Source organism: Onychostoma macrolepis, chromosome 17 (genome assembly GCF_012432095.1).
Source record: "Onychostoma macrolepis isolate SWU-2019 chromosome 17, ASM1243209v1, whole genome shotgun sequence".
Lineage (NCBI taxonomy): Eukaryota > Metazoa > Chordata > Actinopteri > Cypriniformes > Cyprinidae > Onychostoma > Onychostoma macrolepis.
Window position 1 is genome coordinate 20,959,078 of NC_081171.1, and position 20,579 is coordinate 20,979,656.

Below are 20,579 nucleotides of genomic sequence, written 5' to 3' on the forward strand. Positions count from 1 at the left end.
ATTTTTCAATTTTACAGGGGCAGTTTTGTGATGCTGCAAATAGGAGTGGATATCTTGCTTGGCTGAAAACTGCAGAGAAACGCATCTCCTCGTGCTGAAAAAAAGAATGAGACTATTCTCTCCAAGGAGGTCCAAACACCAGCACAGACTTTGATTAGTGAGCATTAACATGCATTCAGCTTTTACGGTAATGAATGGAATGCTGTTGTTTAACCTCCTAAATGTCAGCATTATAAACCTTATGACATTAATGGACCAAATAAGAAAATGTTTTTTGTGTCTTTGCACTGATTTGCTTCTACATTATGATGTTTAATTGTTGTAAGAACATGTTCTTTACATGTTTTGAAAATATTGAGTGTGAAGACATTTTGGTGCAGGGAAAAATATTTACAATGTTTCAATAAAATAAATAAATGTAAACGTGTATTGTTTTGTGGGTTTATTTTTTAATATTTTCACCTGAACACTGGTGCAGTGTTGACCATAAGTGTTAACTTTCAACACCAACTTTGGTGTTCTCATCATCTATTCTGGTTTTGATATTTTACATGTTAAGAGTTTGTTAGTTAACACTGTCAGAGTGTTAAAAATGTTAACTCTTTCAAAAGTGTTAATTTAACACTTTAGCAGTGATTCCCATATGTACTCTGAGTAAGTGTTAATTTTAACTCTGAGGGAGTTAAATCCACTCTTTTAAATTTGCTGTGTAGGGAGACCAAACTAGCAGTTTATAAAACTGGTTAAAATGAAGCTTTGGCAGTTTAGCAAAAAGGTTTTGCACAAATTAGACAAAAAGACAGTGGTGCAGGGTGTGCGATATGTCGTCTGCGATAATATCGTAATTGTTATTTTAACGATGTGCGATTTGACATTATCAGTAGCAAAATCTAGCGATATTTATGAGGTGTGTGCGCCTAAACGTTTTTTAAAGACATTTCTTCCACTCGCGAGGCGGACCAGACGAGGATGTTTCTTTTTAAAAGGGAAACGCCTAAAGTTAAGTGTTTTATCTCATTTATCATATGTATTTCACAACATCATATTGATTTATAGCGATATTTGTGTGATGTGTACTCCTAAACTTTTTCTCAGAGAGATATTTTCCTTCACTCGTGATGCGGAGAAGACGGGGAAATTGGTTTTATCAAGGAAAACACCGAAAGTAAGTGTTTAACCTCATTTACATTTTGTATTTTATAAAATAATATTATTTTATTTTGATATTTTTATGCTGTGCGCGCCTAAACGTTTCTCACATATGCATTTGAATGGCTATGTATTGACGCGGAAGTCGCTTTTAACAGGGGAAACATAAGAAGTAAGTGTTTTACCTCATTTAAAATTTTTATTTTATTACATCACATATTGATTAATAGTGATATTTATGTGTTGTGCGCTCTAAACCTTTCTCAGAGAGACATTTTCTTTCACTGGAGATGTGGAGCGGACGGGGAAGTTGGTCTTCTCGAGGAAAACACAGAGTTAAGTTGTTTGTCAGTCAAAGTGATTTTGTGCCCTCACAAGTCTTGGAATATGGCACATGAGTCGCATAAACTACTTTAGACACTTTATTATCTTTTTTTTTTTTTTTTTAAAGCATGAACGTGTTTTGTGTTCAATTGTGCAAATGTACAATTTTAAGTTGTTCCTTTAATATTGTTACAGATGGTTCATGATGGCTTAACAGAAAAATCGAAAGGAGAAGATGTGCTTGAAGAGTATGAAGACACCGATACAATAAGTGGGATGAGAAGAGCTTTGTTAGGACATAGAGACATGGGTAAGCCACAATTGCATATTTTAAGTTTATTGATTGTCATTAGAGATGTTCCGATAGCCTTTTTCCCTTCCCGATACCGATTCCGATACCTAGGCTCAGGGTATCGGCCGATACTGAGTACTGATCCGATACCTGGGTGTGTATCTGGTTATACAGCTGTATGTACTACTAGATCTGTATAGATACAATTATTTTATGGTGTGCTTATAGATAGATAGATAGTCTGGCGAGTAAACAAAAAAATAATATATAATGTTTGGAAAATGGCATTCCATTTTTAAAATCTATTTAAATATCTAAAAGTACACTCTTAACATCAGTCAGTGAAGCATTATAAATGTATTATGATAATCGAGTATTATTTAATGATATAACTTTAGCAATTAGAATTAAAACTTGGTAACCATGAATACAGTCATTTTAACTGAACTGGTGGTGACACTATTTTACACTATTTAGTCGCCCAGGGTGAAGATTTAGTCGCATATGCGAGTGATTTACTGGCAATGTGCTACCACGTTTGTATTTATTCTTTGCTGCTCTAAATAGTGGTTGCTTGTGCACAACTTTCTGTGTTTGCATTCTGAGCAGCGAAGAAGAATTGATTTCCGATTTGCAGCGGTAAGCAAAGCTAGCGGGCATAACTATAGATCTTGTTTAAGAATGGTATCGGATCGGTACATGGATTCAAGTACTCGCCGATACCGATGCCAGATTTTTTTGTGGTATCGGTGGAATTTCCGATACTAGTATCGGAATCGGAACAACCCTAATTGTCATGCTTAATTTTGTGATTATTAAACAATAATAATAAAGAGTCTGATCTCCTTCTAAAAATGTTTCTTAAAAAATGCATCAAATGTAAGTTTTTGGTATGCTTGCATTATTTATTTTATGTGCTGTCCCATTTATGTGCATTCATTTTGGTTGGAGGAGTCCACAATTTTTTGTGTTCCTCTGAAGACAGAAGGTCCTACAGGTGTGAAACCACATGAGTATAAATAAATGACAGAATTTTCAGTTTTGGGTTAACTATTCTTATATTGTAATTGATACTTGTCCCTGACATTTCACCTGATAAATGGATGTGAAATAATCTTTTTGTTTTTCTCTTATTTTACAGGAGCACTTTTGTGATGCTGCAAGTGGGAGTTGGGTATCTTGCTTGGCTGAAAACTGCGGACAAACACATCTCGTCTTGCTGAAACTACTCTTTACAAGTTTTGGTCCAAACACCATTAGCAGAGACTTTGTTCAGTGAGCATTAACATGCATTCTGCCTGGATGCTAATGAATGGGATGCTGTTGTTTAAGCTGATAAATGTAAGCGTTATAAACCTCATGACATTAAGTGTACATACGGACCAAATAAGAATATATATTTTGTGCCTTTGCACTGATTTGCTTTGACATTATGATGTTTTAATTATTGTAAGAACATGTTCTTTACATGCATTGAAAACATTGAATGTGAAAACATTTTGGTGCAAGGAAAAAGATTTACAATGTTTCAATTAAAAATTAATAATTGTAAAAGTGTATTGTTTTGTGGGTCTAATTTTTTATATTTTTACCTGAACATTGGTGCAGTGCCTTGAAATCTAGTAGATTAGACTAGTGCACGCGCACATTTAGAGTACGTTCTTTCACTGCGTCATTCAGTCTGTTAAAATGCATTTAAAATGATCACAAAATTGAAGATATAGGGGCAGAAAATGTATATTATATCATTTCATATAGTAAACTTCACACGAAGAGTGCCGTTTTTCTCCAAAACTCAGCATGATTACATATAGGCTAGATTTTTATTTATTAATTTTTTTTACAACAGTTCAATAAACAAGAATTTAATTAACAGACTTGCGTTTTAGACACCATATTGCCTGTTTTCGCTCTATTTTGACAACAAAAAGAATCCCAAAGACAGCCACAGCACTGTTTTGCGACAGTGTTTCGTTCCTGAATGAATCAACTGTTGATTCCTTTCAATCTCAATGACTCACTCATTAACAGTGATTTGGTGACACCTACTGTCGGTTTCAATACATTTTACATTTAAAGTATCTTTTTAGTTTTATTTGTATTTTTTTATTATTTCAAATGAGTATTCAACATTTTATGTCTTGTATATCAAAACATTATTGTAACTGCAGGTTAAATGCATTCATGTCCTGCAGTAAACAGTGTGTAAATACATATAAATGCCACTTAAGATGAAGCTTCTGTGTTTCCTCTGCATTGCAAAGATGAATTTTGTTGATATTGATTTAATTTCCCGGTAACAGCCCGAATGTCTTATTATTCTAAATAACTGATTCGTTTAATTAAAAACAACTAGTTTGAGATTTATGGGCCTATCCCAGGGGTGTCAAACTCAGTTCCTGGAGAGCCGCAGCCCTGCGGAGTTTAGTTCCAACCCTGCTCCAACACACATACCATGTAGTTTTCAAATAAGCTTAAGTGATTAGATTAGCTGGATCAGATGCGTTTAATTAGGGTTATATCTATACTGTGTATAGGGCTGTGGCCCTCCAGGAACTGAGTTTGACACCCTTGGCCTGTTTGTGCAGAGCAGACCAACTCACCTTATTACAAATAGCCTACCATGTTCTGCAGCAAGGCACTTGGTATGCTTCAAGTTGTGCTACAAATCTTTTTAGACTGTTAAAAGCAGGTTTCATTTTCTTACATGGAAAACTCTGTAACTGAAAAGACATTTGTAGGAAAAACTTTGTGAAAAGGTCCATTTGAGAAGCTTAAATGAAAATAAGTAATGCAGTGGTAAAAATGTCATTTTTAAAATAGAGCGGATAAGCTGGAATGTGCTGGAAATGGTATGTACCATTACTTGTACCATGTAGTTGGCTACAAACTTTATATGAATCCTGTAACTCAATGACTCTGAGCATCTTAAAAACATATAAAACTACTGTGTTATTCTTGGGCAAATGTAATAATCCCCTTTGGTCTGTAGCATTGTATCACTTGCCCATTTAACGTCAGCGGGAGCTTGACACATATCCTGTCATAAAACCGTTGAAGGAGAGTGTACTGCCATTGCAACTCTGCGGAGAGAAGAAAGTGAGAGATTGATACCCTTTACCACTTTAAACAAAAAGGACGAGGCCATGCAAATTTAGATTGCTTGGCAGTTTCTGTATTTGAGTATGTTTACTCTGGTTCATCACTGGCGGAAGATCCACAGAAGTTTCGGTTCTGTTATTATTGCATCTGAAAATGACAAACGGCCTTGATTCACTCAGAAATATCCTTCCTGTGTGAGAAAGTTGCAACGTGAGGGGGTGGAAGCCGTACAGCTGCGTGATCTCAATTATATTGCTATAAAAATAGTCGTATTTCATTATGTGTGTGCTCAGTACTTCTTTCTTTGAAAAATATTTTAAATAGCAAGCCGGGGAACAACCCTGTCTGTCTCATTCTTTCATTCCAAATCTCACCATGATAAAGGATCTTTGTTCAGGGGCAAATGCTAGAGACAGAGCGTTGGCCAAGTCACTGTTGGGTCTTGTTTGTGTCTGTTGCGATAGTAACCGCTGTCCTCTGACCCGCCTGCAGCCGTTCTGTGTTGGGTAGTGGGAAGGAGTTGAAGGGGTGTAGGCAGGCACTCATGTCAAATAGACTCAGAGTGGAAGTGACACTCCCTTTTGAATCAGTCACCCCGAAATGTCTGTGGGATTCGGCATATGTTCATTCTGGTATGTTACCATATAAGGGTATTCTAAATAAACTCGCTTGAATCAATAGTTACCAATTAATCCCTCTGGCAGGTTGTTTCCTAGTCTACAGGTATTTGGAAGTGGTTGTGCTTTGAGGCATTACTCAAAATTAACACTGCCTACTCATATCTGATTCATGCTTCTGGAACCATGCCAGTAATAATTAGCTATTCAGTATAAAGCTCAACATCTGTTGGCATCACCTTCTCTAGAAGTGGAAATTGTTCTTTGAAGGAGCCATTTTGTTTCTTAGTGGGGCACAGGGTTTAAAATTAACACTCGCCAAGTGCCAAAAAAAAAAGCTTTTTTCTTCTCCACATGGAATATTTCTCACATTAACTCATAACGTGCAGTGGCAAAGTGACACGATCCAATTCATTGCAATGTTGTCAGTTTCCAGCAACACAAGTGACATTGACTATTGGAGACAGTGTGTGTGTCTGAAATCGCATACTCTCTTGAGTACGTACTTATTTTGAATAAGTAATTACTTTGTGACCCCTGAAAAGTATGTTCTATGTAGTATGAATGTAATGTGGACATACTACATTCACCATGTGACCTACCAGCATTAGTTGCATCACTTTACTGCCATTCACAAATCCTCTCCCGTGGCTTTATGAGATAGTAAAGTGTACGTCGTATGCACACTTCAGAATCTTGCTGGAAGTAGTAAGTCACCCGGGTGATTTTTACCCACTCTTTTATGAATACTGCGAATTTCAGACATATTTCATTTGTCACATACTGGCTTCGCCTACTATGTAGTAGGGAAGTGTGCGATTTTGGATGCAGCCAGGATGTAGACGTGTCCAGCGACACGACAGAGTTGAAAAATGCTTAACTTTAATCAACTGCAGAGTGATTTTTGGAAGTGACAACCAATAGCAGTGAAGACTGTATCAGTGGAGCTCACGTCACCCGTCTCGGTTACACTCTGTTTTGATAGTCCACTTTAGACATTCTACTAACTGTAAGTAACTTTCCACCTACATGTCAACAAACTCCCAATAATTTGCAACTACATGTTTACTAACTCTAATTAGGTATTAGATATTAAGCAGACAGCCTATTAATACTCTAATGACTGGTAGTTGCAAAGTTAAACTGGAGTATAAAAACAAAGTGTTATCACTGCCTGGTGGCAATCACAATGAGATTGAATCATTGATAAGTTCTTGTTGATTACATGATGCAGTGAGCAGTTAAGCACTGATATAGTTCATATTAAAGCAGTAGAAAACAAATGAACTGTCAGATCATTTTGAAATTTTTTGGCAGTATAAGCAAGTTTAAATTGTATCGTAATAGCATACACTATAACAACACTCGCCAACAAAAGAATGGTACTTCTTTAGCAACAAGAAAACAAATCCCTAGTCAAATTAAAATGATTTCTTAGATTTAGCATCTATATATATAATTTGGGATTGCATTTTCTAAAGGTATTTCCAGGCTTGCTGTCTACCAGTAACATTAGAGCAACAGCACTATAAATGTGTAGATGGGTCTTAAGCCTGTAAAATGAAAACAAGAGTAACAAAATCATGATGCAATAATATGATGCTACGAGTGACGCAATGATAGGGATAAAATGTTGTAAAATTTAGTTTCTATATATTTATAATTAGCACATTTTATTAATTCATATATATGAGAAAGAAGTGTGAAGGACAAGCAGAGGGATTGTTTAAATCATACATTTAATGTATAAAATGTTCAGTTTAATTATAAAAGGGTCTTTGACTAGTGCCCCTAATGAAACATCATTCTGAGCTGCTATAGCTGACAACATTTTAAAAACAGATTATACAAATTAGTACTTTCTATAACATTGCATGTTTTGGTCATTTTGTCTTTGGTTTAACAATATGTGGCTAAAAATAGTGGCAAATAAACAAAAATCAAGCTCCTCTAAAACAAGCTTATAGAGTGTGTAAACCTGTAAACAGAAAAGAAAAATACAGTTAGTGCATGTCATCTACTGTAAGTGAAGGTAAAATTGATCATTTTTATATAGTGAACTTACTTGTGCAACGACCTATTTGAATGTGTGGCTCTCAGTGCCGCCACGTCCAAAACCTGAGGAAAAAAGAAAGATAATTACTTATAATTATATATGACAGTCACTGTTGGTTTTAAATAGAAAACACAGCATTACCATGTCCATTTGAACATATGGCATGAAATTGAATGTTTTGACATGATTATTTGAAGTAACTTGCACTGAATGTGTTAGCTTAGCAGGCAATCTGATTAGCATGCTAACTGAAAACACAAAAATCTTGACGCTGTCAAAAATATGTGTAACATTGATACAAAATTAAATTGTATAACAGCTGACAGTAAGATATTTAGATTAAGTGCCACTGGATAATTAAGAAATTTGAATAAATTCTCTGGATGAGTGAGAAACCATTTTATAGTGGTCAAGTACTGTCCCGCAGCAGTTGGTCTATATGTGTTTATGAGCTGCAGCAATAATCAATGCCATGTTGTGGTCTAGTTGAACAGTAACCCTACAGCACAGTAAAATAGAGCTGTTGGCGCATTGGAGAAACTTTACCTTTGGGTCCAAAGAGTGCTGCGTAGCATGGGTTGTTACAATAGGGCTTCCCATCATGCTGTGAGGTGAAACACATTAGTCAGTCCACAGTACATTAATGGACTTGTACAGGGGCTATTATGCAAGACCTTCCTCAAGACATATTACTCTGACAGACTAACCCCCTGAAGTGTTTATGTAAGGTAAAAATATGCCAAAAGTTAACTGGACTCCATTAAGTCTGCCTGGTAAATTAATCTGTGCTCTGTCCCAGTAAGAGGTTGGCAGGCCGTGTGTATTTCTGTGACTTACCTCTGCATGTGAGCCAGCCGACAGGGTCTTGTTGCATTTCTCACACTTCAAACAGGGTCTATGCCAGTCTTTGCCAAGTGACGACACTCTCTCAGCTGAAACATCAATGATAATTATCATTAATTCAAATAAATATGAAAACCACATATAAATAGGCCAACATGGATTGATTAATGCAGAATTGCAGTGCACATTATTCACAAAAATCCCCATTTATTAATTCTCTATGCACTTTTGTCAGTTCTTAGCTCAATATTTCAATATTTATAAAAAATTTAAAGGGACAGTTCACCTCAAACGATTATTTTATCTTCAATTACTTACCCTCACGTTATTCAGAACCTAACTTTTTTCAGTTGAACACAAAAAAAAGCGCTTTGCATTTTAAAAAACGACTTTTCTTCCCTCTCTATATTTAATGAAAATGTTTTGGACCCCGCTCACTTTCATTGTATGGACAAAAATAGTTCTTCAAAATATCTTCTTTTGCATTTTGAAGAAAGACAGAAAGTCATGCAGGTTTGGAACAACATATTAAATTAACATTTTGGGGTGAACTGTATCTTTAAATTTTTAATAAATATTCTTAAATACATATAAGAAGTGTAGTGAGAAAGGAGCCTAATTTAACACATTTTACTATGATTAAATTCATTTAGCTGATTTCCTCCAAAAGAATCAATGCAGAAAGTGGCTAAAAAGAAACGTTTAGTTCCATCTGGGCCTGTTTATAAGCTCATAGACAACCTGGAACCTAAAGGATCACTCATTAGCCGTTAAGTTGTTTTTATAAAGGAGTCAGAGAAACACCAAGTCAATCATGCATGGGAAAATTAGCTGATTTTCAGCCATTATGTAGTTAATTAAAGCCATGATGAACTTTTCATGTCAACAAAGCTTAAGCTGAAATCTCAAGTCTGGCAGATTGCCTCTACAGTCCAGCATGCTGCAAATCATGTCAGATCATTGTGTTCTCCACTCAGCGCAGATAAAGTCATGACAGCGAGAACATGGGTGGGTGTGGACGCTACATGCAGGACACTCCCAAAGGAATTCATCCCTCCCTTCTCTTATAAAAGGGCCATAAAGAAGTCTTTATCTACAGCCCTCAGCAGAAAGATTTCTCCAAACAACCCTCATGATGAACATCGTAAAAGAAGTGGGAGGGGAAGACAAAGTCATACATGCTTGGGCGTCTCCAGTAGGGGAGGTGCTTTTAACGAGGGAGGTTTTGGGCAAGCGTCTACATCTCATGGACGTCAAAGACTGTCTGAAAGCATGACCACTCTAAAAGATGTCAGATTTATGGCTCCGAGAGAAGATTCGTTTGAGCTTTTTGGCATGCAGAAACCAAAGGATGGACAAAGGGCAGATTAACAGTTCCCATCTGTGACGTAAATCTGAAAAATGTGATGAGGTGTTAGCAAAGACCCCAGACACCAAATAATGCTTCATCTTTTATCTAGTAAGCAGAGTGTTGAAGGATAGCACATACACTACATTATTCCCATTGTTATGGACTACTGCCATAATTGCTTACAACAGCTGTAATAAGAGTCATACTCATCCCAGCTCAGGCAGTTAGTCATGTCACACTACGGTGGATGACACAGGAAGCTCTTTTGTTTAGTACTAGACTGTGAACATATGATTCAGACATGCTGGGAGAGTTGGATGCAGAATCAATGATCCATGTGAGAAAGAACATTTTGAAAGGACAAACAAGGCAGAAAGGAATTCACTAGAATGGGTTTGGGCTCTTGCAATGCCGCCAAGAAATAGTTTGGCCATCTGAGCCACACCTAAGACAGTAATTGCTTAACTTTCCTCAGCCAGATACACAGAGGACACACTAATTTCTCTCTCTTAATGGCCTTTATCAATACAAAGTGTCCTTGACTCAGTGTCAAATCTATAACAGAGATTTGTAATCTGAAGCTGATTTATTCTGCATTTATTACATTTATTATATTTTTTCCCTTTAACATTGCAAATATGTATATATATATATATATATATATATATATATATATATATAATTTAAATAATGTTCAAATTAATATTAGTACTAAAATTAATAAATTAAAACATTGCTTTGTTGGTTTGAGCATCTCAACAGAGCAACACTTAATATTGAACCAATGGTGTAAGTTTGGGGCGGGACTATCTGTTCGACTGACCAATAGTAGAAGATGGGGAAAAGTTCTTTGGAAACATGTTTGAAATGGTCATTATTTTTGCTGATCAGTCCAATGATGATAGAAATTGCACAATGTACTTTTACATCTGTTTAAGCTTTAAAGGAATTACAAATAAGAACACCCACTCGCTATTTGTGGTTATGGCAAAGCCATAAAATTGTGTTATTTTGATTATGCCATTATCTAATCTCTATCTTATATCTTCACTGTGGATTTTTTTTCTCTTTCCATCTCTGAGGGGCTGCGGTTGTTAGATTACTTCCATTCGAACATTAAATAAGACCAGCACCAGGCACGTGAGGCAGTTTTGCATGATGGAAAAGATACAGGTTTAGTGGAGCACTATAACAGCAAAAGCAGAATGAGTCATGGTGTGAGATGCTGAATGAGGACCGTATGATGGAATCTTTATTGTTAATTCAGAGGAAATGTGCATATAGGTTCTGTAAATAAAAAAAAACTTTCAGTGAAATACTAATGAATTTTACATACGGAGAAGATATGATATTCAAAAATGTTCAGTGCTATACATTATAAGACAGACTCTGTCTGATAGAAACCTGCCAGAACTGCCCGGCATGTTTATATTGGCAAAGAATATATAGTAAATTAGCAAAGAAGAAAAAAGAGTGGTGGAACGGATGGTCAGTTAACTGAAAGGACCAAACCCAAGCCCAGATTTGCAGTAAAGAGAAAGTCTCAAAGGAGATGCTTATGAATGAATTAAGGCTCTGCTCAAAAACTTATGTACACATATTAATTTTTATTTTCCATACATATTTACCAGTTTCTGTGTTTAAATATGAGCCAAGTAAACTTCTTTAAAGACACGTCTTGTCTAGTTGCCTTCATGGTACTGAAAATATTTAAATACTTTTGCTGAATACACAATGCAAACAAGTTACTTTACAATGTAAAGCACTGACGTTATCATTTGCATTATTAGTCACTGCTGTACTGCCCCATCTGCTATTTGTGTTCTTATTGTTTCTTTATTATTATAAATATTATTAATAATGTAAATTACACATTTATAGTATTTTTTTGTTGTTGTTGTTGTTGTTGGTTTTTCCAAGCAAACATAAACTTTAATCTAACCACCCTAAGCCCAACAATGCAATTCTCCATTAAGTCTAAAAATCATAATGCAAACGTTTTTTCTATAATGTACTGTATTTTTGTTATCTTGCTGCAAGTGTTTTCTTCCTGCAAATGCTTGCCTGCACAGGTTATGTGTAAAAGCTGTTTTGCAAAAGTTTCTAGCAGGAAATACGCTCACATGCATTAGCTGACAGCTCCCTTCCTGGTTATTCGCTCGTGCTGTTGCTTATTCAAACCAGTTTACATGATTTAGATCGAAATATTAATAAATTGTATAACAGCATAATAGTGTACTTTGACTTTCTTTTCGTTCTTTTCCTATTTGTTAAAAGTAGCATGTATGTAAATATAAATATTCAACAGAAGTCTTACCAAAGTAAACTTCCTTTTCGCACTTGGGGCATTTAGGCATGTTTGCGATGATTTAGTTCCTCGGAGGAGAAAGTCCTGCTTGAAGAAAGTTGAGATGGAGAGCAGCAACGGTCCACCTGCACACAGCCACGCCTTTGGTTTGCGTTCATCCACTCTTCAGCCTTATTTATAGTACTGTGGAAATAGTTTGCACACGGTGATGGGAAGAGTTAGAGAGAGAGAGAGAGAGAGCGGGTGTGCGCGTACACGAGAACGCGCCTTACTTTATTATACGTTTGCTCATTTTCTGCGGTTTTTCCGTTTTGAATTCTGGCTTTTTAATTGGTTTGCAGACAAGTTTACAAACACTGGAGGCTCATTGTTTGTGGAAATAACATTTTGCACTGGATGCAGGTTGAGTTCTGCTTGTTTTAAAGGGATATAAATATGATCCTGTACTCGGTACAAACTCATTCACAGATCAAAGAGTCACATGACCATAGGTGGCCATCTGATGTCATCAAACAGTAATGTGCCAAACACGCTGGTCATCACTGCTTTGTGTTTTTAAAATGAGAGTTTGTTTTCAGACACAGAGCAGTGTACCTGAACCCAGCTGGTTTACTATTCACTCTTTTACAATTATGAATATGAATCCGGCGCATTGCACATACTTACAGAACTTTCTGGAGGTCTTTGAGTGACTATTTGTGTGCGGATGTTGTAAATGTCTCTGTGTATTTACGTTTAGTAAACAGCATCAGTATTTGACAGATCAAACATTTCCTGAGAGAATAGGTGTGTCTCAGCCCAACCCTTGGATTGATAAATGCACCATGGCAACTGCTCAACATGTTTTCAAGTGCAGTGAAATACATTACTGATACACACACACACACACACACACACGCACGCACACGTTTGTTTCTGTGAATTGTGGGGACTTTGCATAGACTTCTATTACTTTTATACTGACCAAACAATATTTTCTATCCCCTAACCCTAAACATACCCCTTACAGAAAACCTATTTGCATTGTTACACTTTCAGATAAACATAATTTATTATTTTTAATTAAATTTTTTTTTTTTCCCTCGTGGGGACCGGCCAGGTTTTACTATCCTTGTGGGGACCTATTTGGTCCCCACAATGTAGCATAAATAAGTACACACACACCTTATCCTCAGAAAACTTTCTGTTATTTTAGATTTTCAAAACACTTCATTCTGAATGATTTCTAAGCTTGTTTCTTCATGGGGACCAAAAAATTGGTCTTCATATCGTTGAGAATACCAGGTATACACACACACACACACACACACACACACAGATATTGATGTTATTTTATGGCTGTTTAACCAGGTAATTTTTTAATCAATAACATGACATCTTTGTCCAGATTTAATCATTGATTTACACACACACACACGTTTGTTTTTGTGAAAAGTGGGGACATCCCATAGGCGTAATGGGTTTTATACTGTACAAACTGTATGTGCTATTGCTCTACACCAACCCTACACCTAACCCTATCCCTTACAGGAAACTTTGTGCTATTTCAGATTTTCAATACACTCCATTCTGTGTGATTTATAAGCGTTTTGAAAAGTGGGGACATGGGGTAATGTCCTGAAAAGTCACCTTCTCCTTGTAATACCTATGCCATACCTTTGTCATTATACAAATGTATGTCCTCATTTGTTACACACACACACACACACACACACACAATGACTTCACTCCAATTCTATGATCAATATGTTCTCAGTTTCTAAATTTAGATTTTTTTGCTTATATGCAATGCCATAATGATTCAAATGTCCTCATTTCATAATGAAGAAAAGTCTCATTAAAAGAATTATATTTTTAAAAGAAAACCTTACCTTATATTTATTATTTGAAAAATTTTCTTTAGGCCATGTGACCAGCATGAAAAAAAAAAAACATAAAACAAGAAAATTATATAACTCTCATGATCCAAACTAACTGCACTGTATTTTATGTATAATCATTTTCTATTTTTATCTGTTTTAATTTAATTTTAAATCAATTTTTAAATCATTTTAAAAGTTTTTAAATTCCTTGTTTATTGTTGTGATTATTTTTTTATGATTATTTTATTTCCTTTTATGTAAAGCACTTTGAATTACCATTGTGTATGAAATGTGCTATACAAGTAAACTGTAAAAATGTATGGTATTTGTACATTTGTAGTATATACACTGAACAAAATTATAAACGCAGCACTTTTGTTTTTGCCCCCATTTTTCATGAGTTGAACTCAAAGATCTAAGACTTTTGCTATGTACACAAAAGGCCTATTTCTCTCAAATATTGTTCACAAATCTGTCTAAATTTGTGTTAGTGAGCACTTCTCCTTTGCCGAGATAATCCATCCACCTCACAGGTGTGGCATATCAAGATGCTGATTAGACAGCATGATTATTGCACAGGTGTGCCTTAGGCTGGCCACAATAAAAGGCCACTCTAAAATGTGCAGTTTTACTGTATTGGGGGGGTCCGAAAACCATTCAGTATCTGGTGTGACCACCATTTGCCTCACACATCTCCTTAAAAAAAAAAAAAGTCTTAGAGCTTTGAGTTCAGCTCATGAAAAATGGGGGCAAAAACAAAAGTGTTGCATTTATAATTTTGTTCAGTGAGTGTGTATATATATGAATTAATTATTTTTTTTAATGAATAATGATTGTGATGAAAATTGTGATTGTGACTCCAAAATCCCCACCCAAATTACTTTATTTTCAGCATGCACATGAAAAACAATGTGTTCACAGACTGTTGCTGTAGTGTACATGTTTGTGCACTGAATATAAATATATATTTGATATATGATGAACATGAATGATTAATGTGCCACATGTGCTCTCTGTATGTGGCTGCATCCCTCGCTCTGCCCTGTGTTGGATTTATCTTGACAGCTCTACCCACAGCTGATCCATCAGCAATCTCCTAACTCTATCGTGCCACCCATGTTTACCCAGTCATTCCAGGCCACAGTTTCGTCTCAGCAGACTCCAACTGCCAGCTAACAGCCCACCCGTTGCTTCATCTCTAGCAATGCAACTGCAGTCCTGTTCACTGGGCTCTTCCTCATGTAGACACTGTGAGGTTCACCATCAAGGATTTTCCACTGATCTTTATTTCCTCCCTCTGTTGACAGTAGATTCAGTAATCCGTGCTGAGAGATCATTTTCCCTGCCTGTCCCTTCCAGCTCTATTATCATTGCCTGTTTACCAGCACCAAAAGCATTATCTGATCTGAGCACCCGCAGTACACACTTCCTCTAACTGTTTGTTTTTAAACAACATGAAAGGATAAACCTTTAAAGTTTGTAGATTACCTAATAGAAGCCTGGCTTAATAATGCTTGGTTTCAGTTGGGAAAGCTACTTTAAATCTGCAGCGTGCCAAGCTACACACACATATTTTAAAATAGCTCAGCTATGGTCAAACTACTCTTCTGAGGAAGTAGTTAGCTACACTACCCAGATAGTGACATACTGTATGTCTCCAAGAGTTCTTCATCTGGAAAACATCTGTTGCGTACAAACATCTGATAAACATATTTAAAAAGCAGTTTTACATAACCATTTTCATACACATTTTCTAAATGTCTTTTTAACATCTTTCAGGAAAAGTCTTGGAGGCAGATGAGCCTCCAGATGAAAACATGCACATGAAATAGACGTCTTCTCGATTTATGTGTGCTGTCAGGATACAAATTCAAAAACCAACACAAATAGCTAATCACATTGAAGCTATTTAACATCTTTGGGTTATAAATAATTTATTATTACGTGACTTTCTGGAATACTTGATTCTGAGGAGCATTGGTGGCATCATTCAGTTAGAGAGCACGAAGTGTAAAAAAGTTGGATGACGTGTCGCCACTTCCTTCCAATGTAGAGAAGTGAAGCCAAAATGTTCCAGGTATGGTCGCTGTCATCTTGCGCCTAACCTGAGGTTGCGCAATAATAGTGATCATGAGGTGGAACTGCGGTATCAAAATCCCGCCCACACTTCCACAGACCCAATCACAAGTACGCAATAATGCTTGCGATTTTATAGCATCAAATAACTAACTAAAAGCAAACTTATAGAAAGTCCAACAGTTGAAAGCATGATAAAAACTTCCCAATATGATGGAACCCATCTTTGGGAAAAAATCTATTTGAAGTGTAATTTTTTTTTTTTTTTACTTTGGTTTACATCACATTTGTTTACATGGTGAGGGTGGGGTTTATGACCTAAACTGCAGCCAGCCACCAAGGGGCGATCAAAATGTTTGGTTTCGCTTTTCAGCATGTGTGAGGCACACTTGGTAAAAAGTCACACTACTTCATGAAAATTTGACGCTAGCACTCAAATTTGGTGCACACCTGGGTTCGTTTGATATCGGAATTCGGTTTGTTTGGATAATGTGAACGCTGTTTTCTGAACTCAGGTTCGCACCTGAGAACTATAGGCTTTGTCTGGGAGTAAATGCGAACTCTGGTACGGTTCGCTTCTGATGTGAGCATAATTGTACTAAATCTGATATTAATGACGAATGAATCGGCCAAACTGTGTATTTATGCATTTACTCACTTGCTTTCCTGACAAGCGTGACTAACATGCTACAACAGAGAGAATATAGGCCTATACCGCATTTTGCTCGCAGAAAGTGACTCCTGTGTTCTTTTGAACCTTTGCATTACAGTTGTGACAAATAAATGCATATACCGTTCTGTGTGCCATTCTGTGTTTGGAAATTAATCAAAATGTTCAAAATCTGAAGGACAAAAATTAAGCAAGCAACCATCCATTCATTTTGCCGTTTTCTGTATAGTTCGGACCAGGCAATCGAACCAAGTGTGAAAGCATCCTAAGTCTTAAGTATTAATATTAACTTGTTTTGTTGCTTGGCCAGTTGTATTAATATGGACTATTAATAGGGTATATTTGTAGCAATAGCCAAAAATACATTGTATGGGTCAAAATTATACATTTTTCTTTTATGCCAAAAATCATTAGGATATTAAGTAAAGATCATGTTCCATGAAGATATTTTGTAAATTTCTTACCGTAAATGTATAAAAACTTTTTTTGATTTGACATTTTTGATTAGTAATATGCATTGCTAATAACTTCATTTGGACAACTTTAAAGGCGATTTTTTTGCAACCTCAGATTCCAGATTTTCAAATAGTTGTATCTCAGCCAAATATTGTTTGATCCTAACAAACCATACATCAATAAAAAGCTTATTTATTCAGCTTTCAGATGATGTATAAATCTCAATTTCAAAAAATTGACACTTAAGACTGGTTTTGTGGTCCATGGTCACATATTTATTTATTTGGTTGATAATGTACACCTGCATTGATCAGTCCTGATTTACAACCAGAGCTGTATTATCTAACAGAATCTATTTATTTATTCATAACTTATTATTAACTATTTTTTATTTATTAATACCTGAGTTTTTCCTGATGTTTGAACAACTGTTCAAACAAGCTGATTCACTTACATGAATCAGACTTTCCAAAGCTGCTTGAGAACGGTGACAGTTCACATCCACTTAATTATTGTATTGTCTCAGTTTGCTCAGAGCTACATTATTTTGTAAAGTGCTGAGCTGCAGCCAGCCTACTGAAAAATGCAGATAAGTTTGTTGAGTTATTCTTTCAGTCAGTTACTCCGCAACACTGCATCTGTCCATGTGTGGACAAAACATTCATACGTCTTCGTGGGAGCACTACTGTAATTTGTTTGGTAACAGATATTTGGCATTAGTAAACTGACGTATAGTAGCATATCATAATTTTGTCGTAATCACAGATTGTTTTGTAGGCTATTTGTGGGAGCCCATTGCCAGTGTGTTATATCAGGGTGTACAGAAGTGAAAGAGAGGAGGAGTGAAAAGAAAAAACAAACACAGACGTCTGTGATTAGGTAATCAGGGGCTGTGGAATAACAGTTTGTTGGACTGAACTCATCGCTGCTGAAGACAGAGGGAGGGCTGGGAAGCAAAGTGTTCTTTTTGTGAGCTGAGAACAGACAAAATGTTACAGTATCTCATTGAGTGAGGAGGAAACACACACACACACAGAGTCAGCAGACCTTGAGGGCAATCCTTTTATTGCCCATTACTGTTACATCACATGCACACGTAACAATGATGATGTCAATCATCTCTGGAGGACATTGAGCATTGGGTGGGAGGAGATGTTGCCAGGGTTACTCTGTTGTGGGCGAGTTTGTACCCTTCTGATTGACAGCTGAACGATGATTATGGTGTCATTCAACACACCTTAAAAATTTACTGCAACTTGATGTTGAAAAATAAAATCTCGGACATGTTACTACATTTTACGTCACCTATCTGGTAATCATAGGCTTAATGTACCAGCTAAAACACCTTCTCATGCACGACGCTTTCATCAGCTACATTGTCAATACAGTGAAAAAGGTTTATCTTGGAAAAGTATCAAAAGGTGAGAGATGGTTCACACAGTCATAGGATTGCTTAACTTTGTCAGCCCACGTGTACTGTAAGTGAAATTGCATTCCTCTTTGTAATGTAACATGTTTTTGTTTCAGCCCTCAAGTATGTGTTTATTTAAGAAATTGTGGGAATAAAACAAGATCAAATTAGAATAAAACAAATATTCCAAATATGCAGACATAAATGCGTTAATCTCCAACAATCATCGGTATAATCTTCATTTCTGGTGTGGCACAATACTGGAAAGAATGCAACAATTTCTCAAAAAGGAGAGGGAGGGAGAGTTAAAAAAAGTTGTTTCCTTAGCAACCGGCTGTTATTTGTCATAGTTTACTTCCTGTGCCATGGTAACAAGAAATAAAACAGGATATGATGAGTTTGCATGTGTTTGGAGATTTTAACAGTGTTGCAAGCCATTGCACTGGCAAGGCAATTGTATCATCCCATGTCAGCTGAGCCACAATACAAGCTAAACTCATCTGTTTTTATTGCCAGACAAATATTTAAACATGGTATCAAGTTAGACAGTGCAATGTATTTGTTTAGCCGACTGTTAACTAAATGACAAGCATGTGTTCCATTATGATTATATTTGTGCTGAAACAAGAGAAAACTGACACCCTGAGAGGAAGGATCTGCACATTTCCTTAGTCTTATTGTGAAATATACTGTAACTTATCACAGTCAGTGCATGCTTTTGCTGTGCATAGTTGTGCAGTAGTTTCACTCATCCCTCTATTTACTAGCACTAAAAGTTTATGGCACTGAGCTGTTCATGATTTGGCACCAGTTTGGCATTAAACGCCCGTGTTTCACGCTGTGGTTTAATTGGCATTTCTTTTCCGAAGGTTGCTGAGAATTTTTCCAGTATAATGGGCAAATGTTGAAAGAGCATATCACATGAAGCTGAGAAGTGTGATATAATCACTGGCAGACAGACACCAGCTGGGCGAGAGGCGAGTCATTAGGCATTAGTGCTCCACACAACACTTGGGTGAATGTAACGGGGACTTATTAAAAAAATTGAGGAAACCCGTTGCCTTAAAATTTAGTAAATGATAATTAAAAAAAATAAGTTAATTGAATTGTCAAGTTCACTTAACTTTTTTTTTTTAATTATTATGTACTTAATAATTTTAAGGCAAGGGGTTTCCTCAATTTTTTTAAGTTAAGTCAACTTTCACTTTTTACAGTGTACAGAACAGGTGACTTTTGTATCCCTTATGTACATATTATGTATAGAAAAATGACTTTAAACAGTATGAACAGTAAATAGGTGATGCAAATGGTTTGCTCTCTCTGAGTTAACATTGTTTAAAGTAAAAAGAAAAATACAATTTTATTTTATATTTATAGATATGTTTTTATCTTTAATCATCTTTACCTCCTGTTTTTTTCACTTCTCCTTGATGTAGTTAGGTATATACACTAACAAAATATATGGAAATAAAGGTTTTTCTTTTTATATGATTTGTTTTTAGATTTGAACTTTTATAATCTATTAAAAAGACATAGTTGAGGCCAACCAAATGCAATTCACCAAAATGTAAACATTGCCATGAGATTGTGTTTCCATCACTGTTACTTCTCTTTTTAAGGAACTTCACAGACAAGTTAAATTCTTCTCTTTTACATAATGTTATGATTTGTTTTGTTAGATTTGTTACTAGGGGATTTTTATTTTTAAATGTCAACCCTGTTTCTATGATGTAATTGAAAAGTGCATCCTGTGGGATGACATGCTCAACTCAATCAAGTCTTTAGCTATCTTCAAGAAATGGCTAAAGACACATCTCTTCCATCTACACTTGAACCTCTAACACTTGCGCACTCTATTTTCTTTCTATTCTATCTACTTGTTTTCTTTTTAATTATTATAAAATAATAATAATAATAACTTGACCCTCAAACACTAGCTCTATCTATTCCATTTCTTCTTTAAAGTCTAAAACTGAAATGTTCTTTAATATATCTCCACTCAAAAGTCAAATTAAGTTGTTAAAAGGAAAAAAAAAATCATGTTAACCTATGAATTTTAAAG

The 20,579-nt window shown here is 35.8% G+C and overlaps 1 protein-coding gene and 1 long non-coding RNA gene across 2 annotated transcripts; one reads left to right on the top strand and one right to left on the bottom strand.

The window, feature by feature from the left end:
* Positions 1-573: 573 nt before the first annotated feature.
* On the top strand, positions 574-3,184 carry LOC131523474 (uncharacterized). The gene is made up of 3 exons (XR_009266780.1): positions 574-1,321; positions 1,417-1,783; positions 2,907-3,184. It is a non-coding gene; the product is annotated as an uncharacterized LOC131523474 (long non-coding RNA).
* A 4,020-nt stretch (positions 3,185-7,204) lies between these two features.
* Positions 7,205-12,238, bottom strand: crip1 (cysteine-rich protein 1). Its single transcript, XM_058749199.1, has 5 exons — positions 12,052-12,238; positions 8,378-8,472; positions 8,087-8,144; positions 7,550-7,602; positions 7,205-7,462 (listed from the first exon to the last, which is right to left on the bottom strand). Exons 1-4 carry the CDS (start codon positions 12,089-12,091, stop codon positions 7,562-7,564), a joined length of 234 nt encoding a protein of 77 aa, XP_058605182.1. The 5' UTR covers positions 12,092-12,238; the 3' UTR covers positions 7,205-7,462; positions 7,550-7,561.
* Positions 12,239-20,579: the final 8,341 nt, after the last annotated feature.

Bases quoted from the DNA above. Each gene is read 5' to 3' on its own strand.
- crip1 (XM_058749199.1), bottom strand. From the start codon at position 12,091: ATGCCTAAATGCCCCAAGTGCGAAAAGGAAGTTTACTTTG. The intron at 8,473-12,051 runs GTAAGACTTCTG...TTGATGTTTCAG, and splicing joins CGAAAAGGAAGTTTACTTTG to CTGAGAGAGTGTCGTCACTT. The intron at 8,145-8,377 runs GTAAGTCACAGA...TTCACCTCACAG, and splicing joins CGGCTGGCTCACATGCAGAG to CATGATGGGAAGCCCTATTG.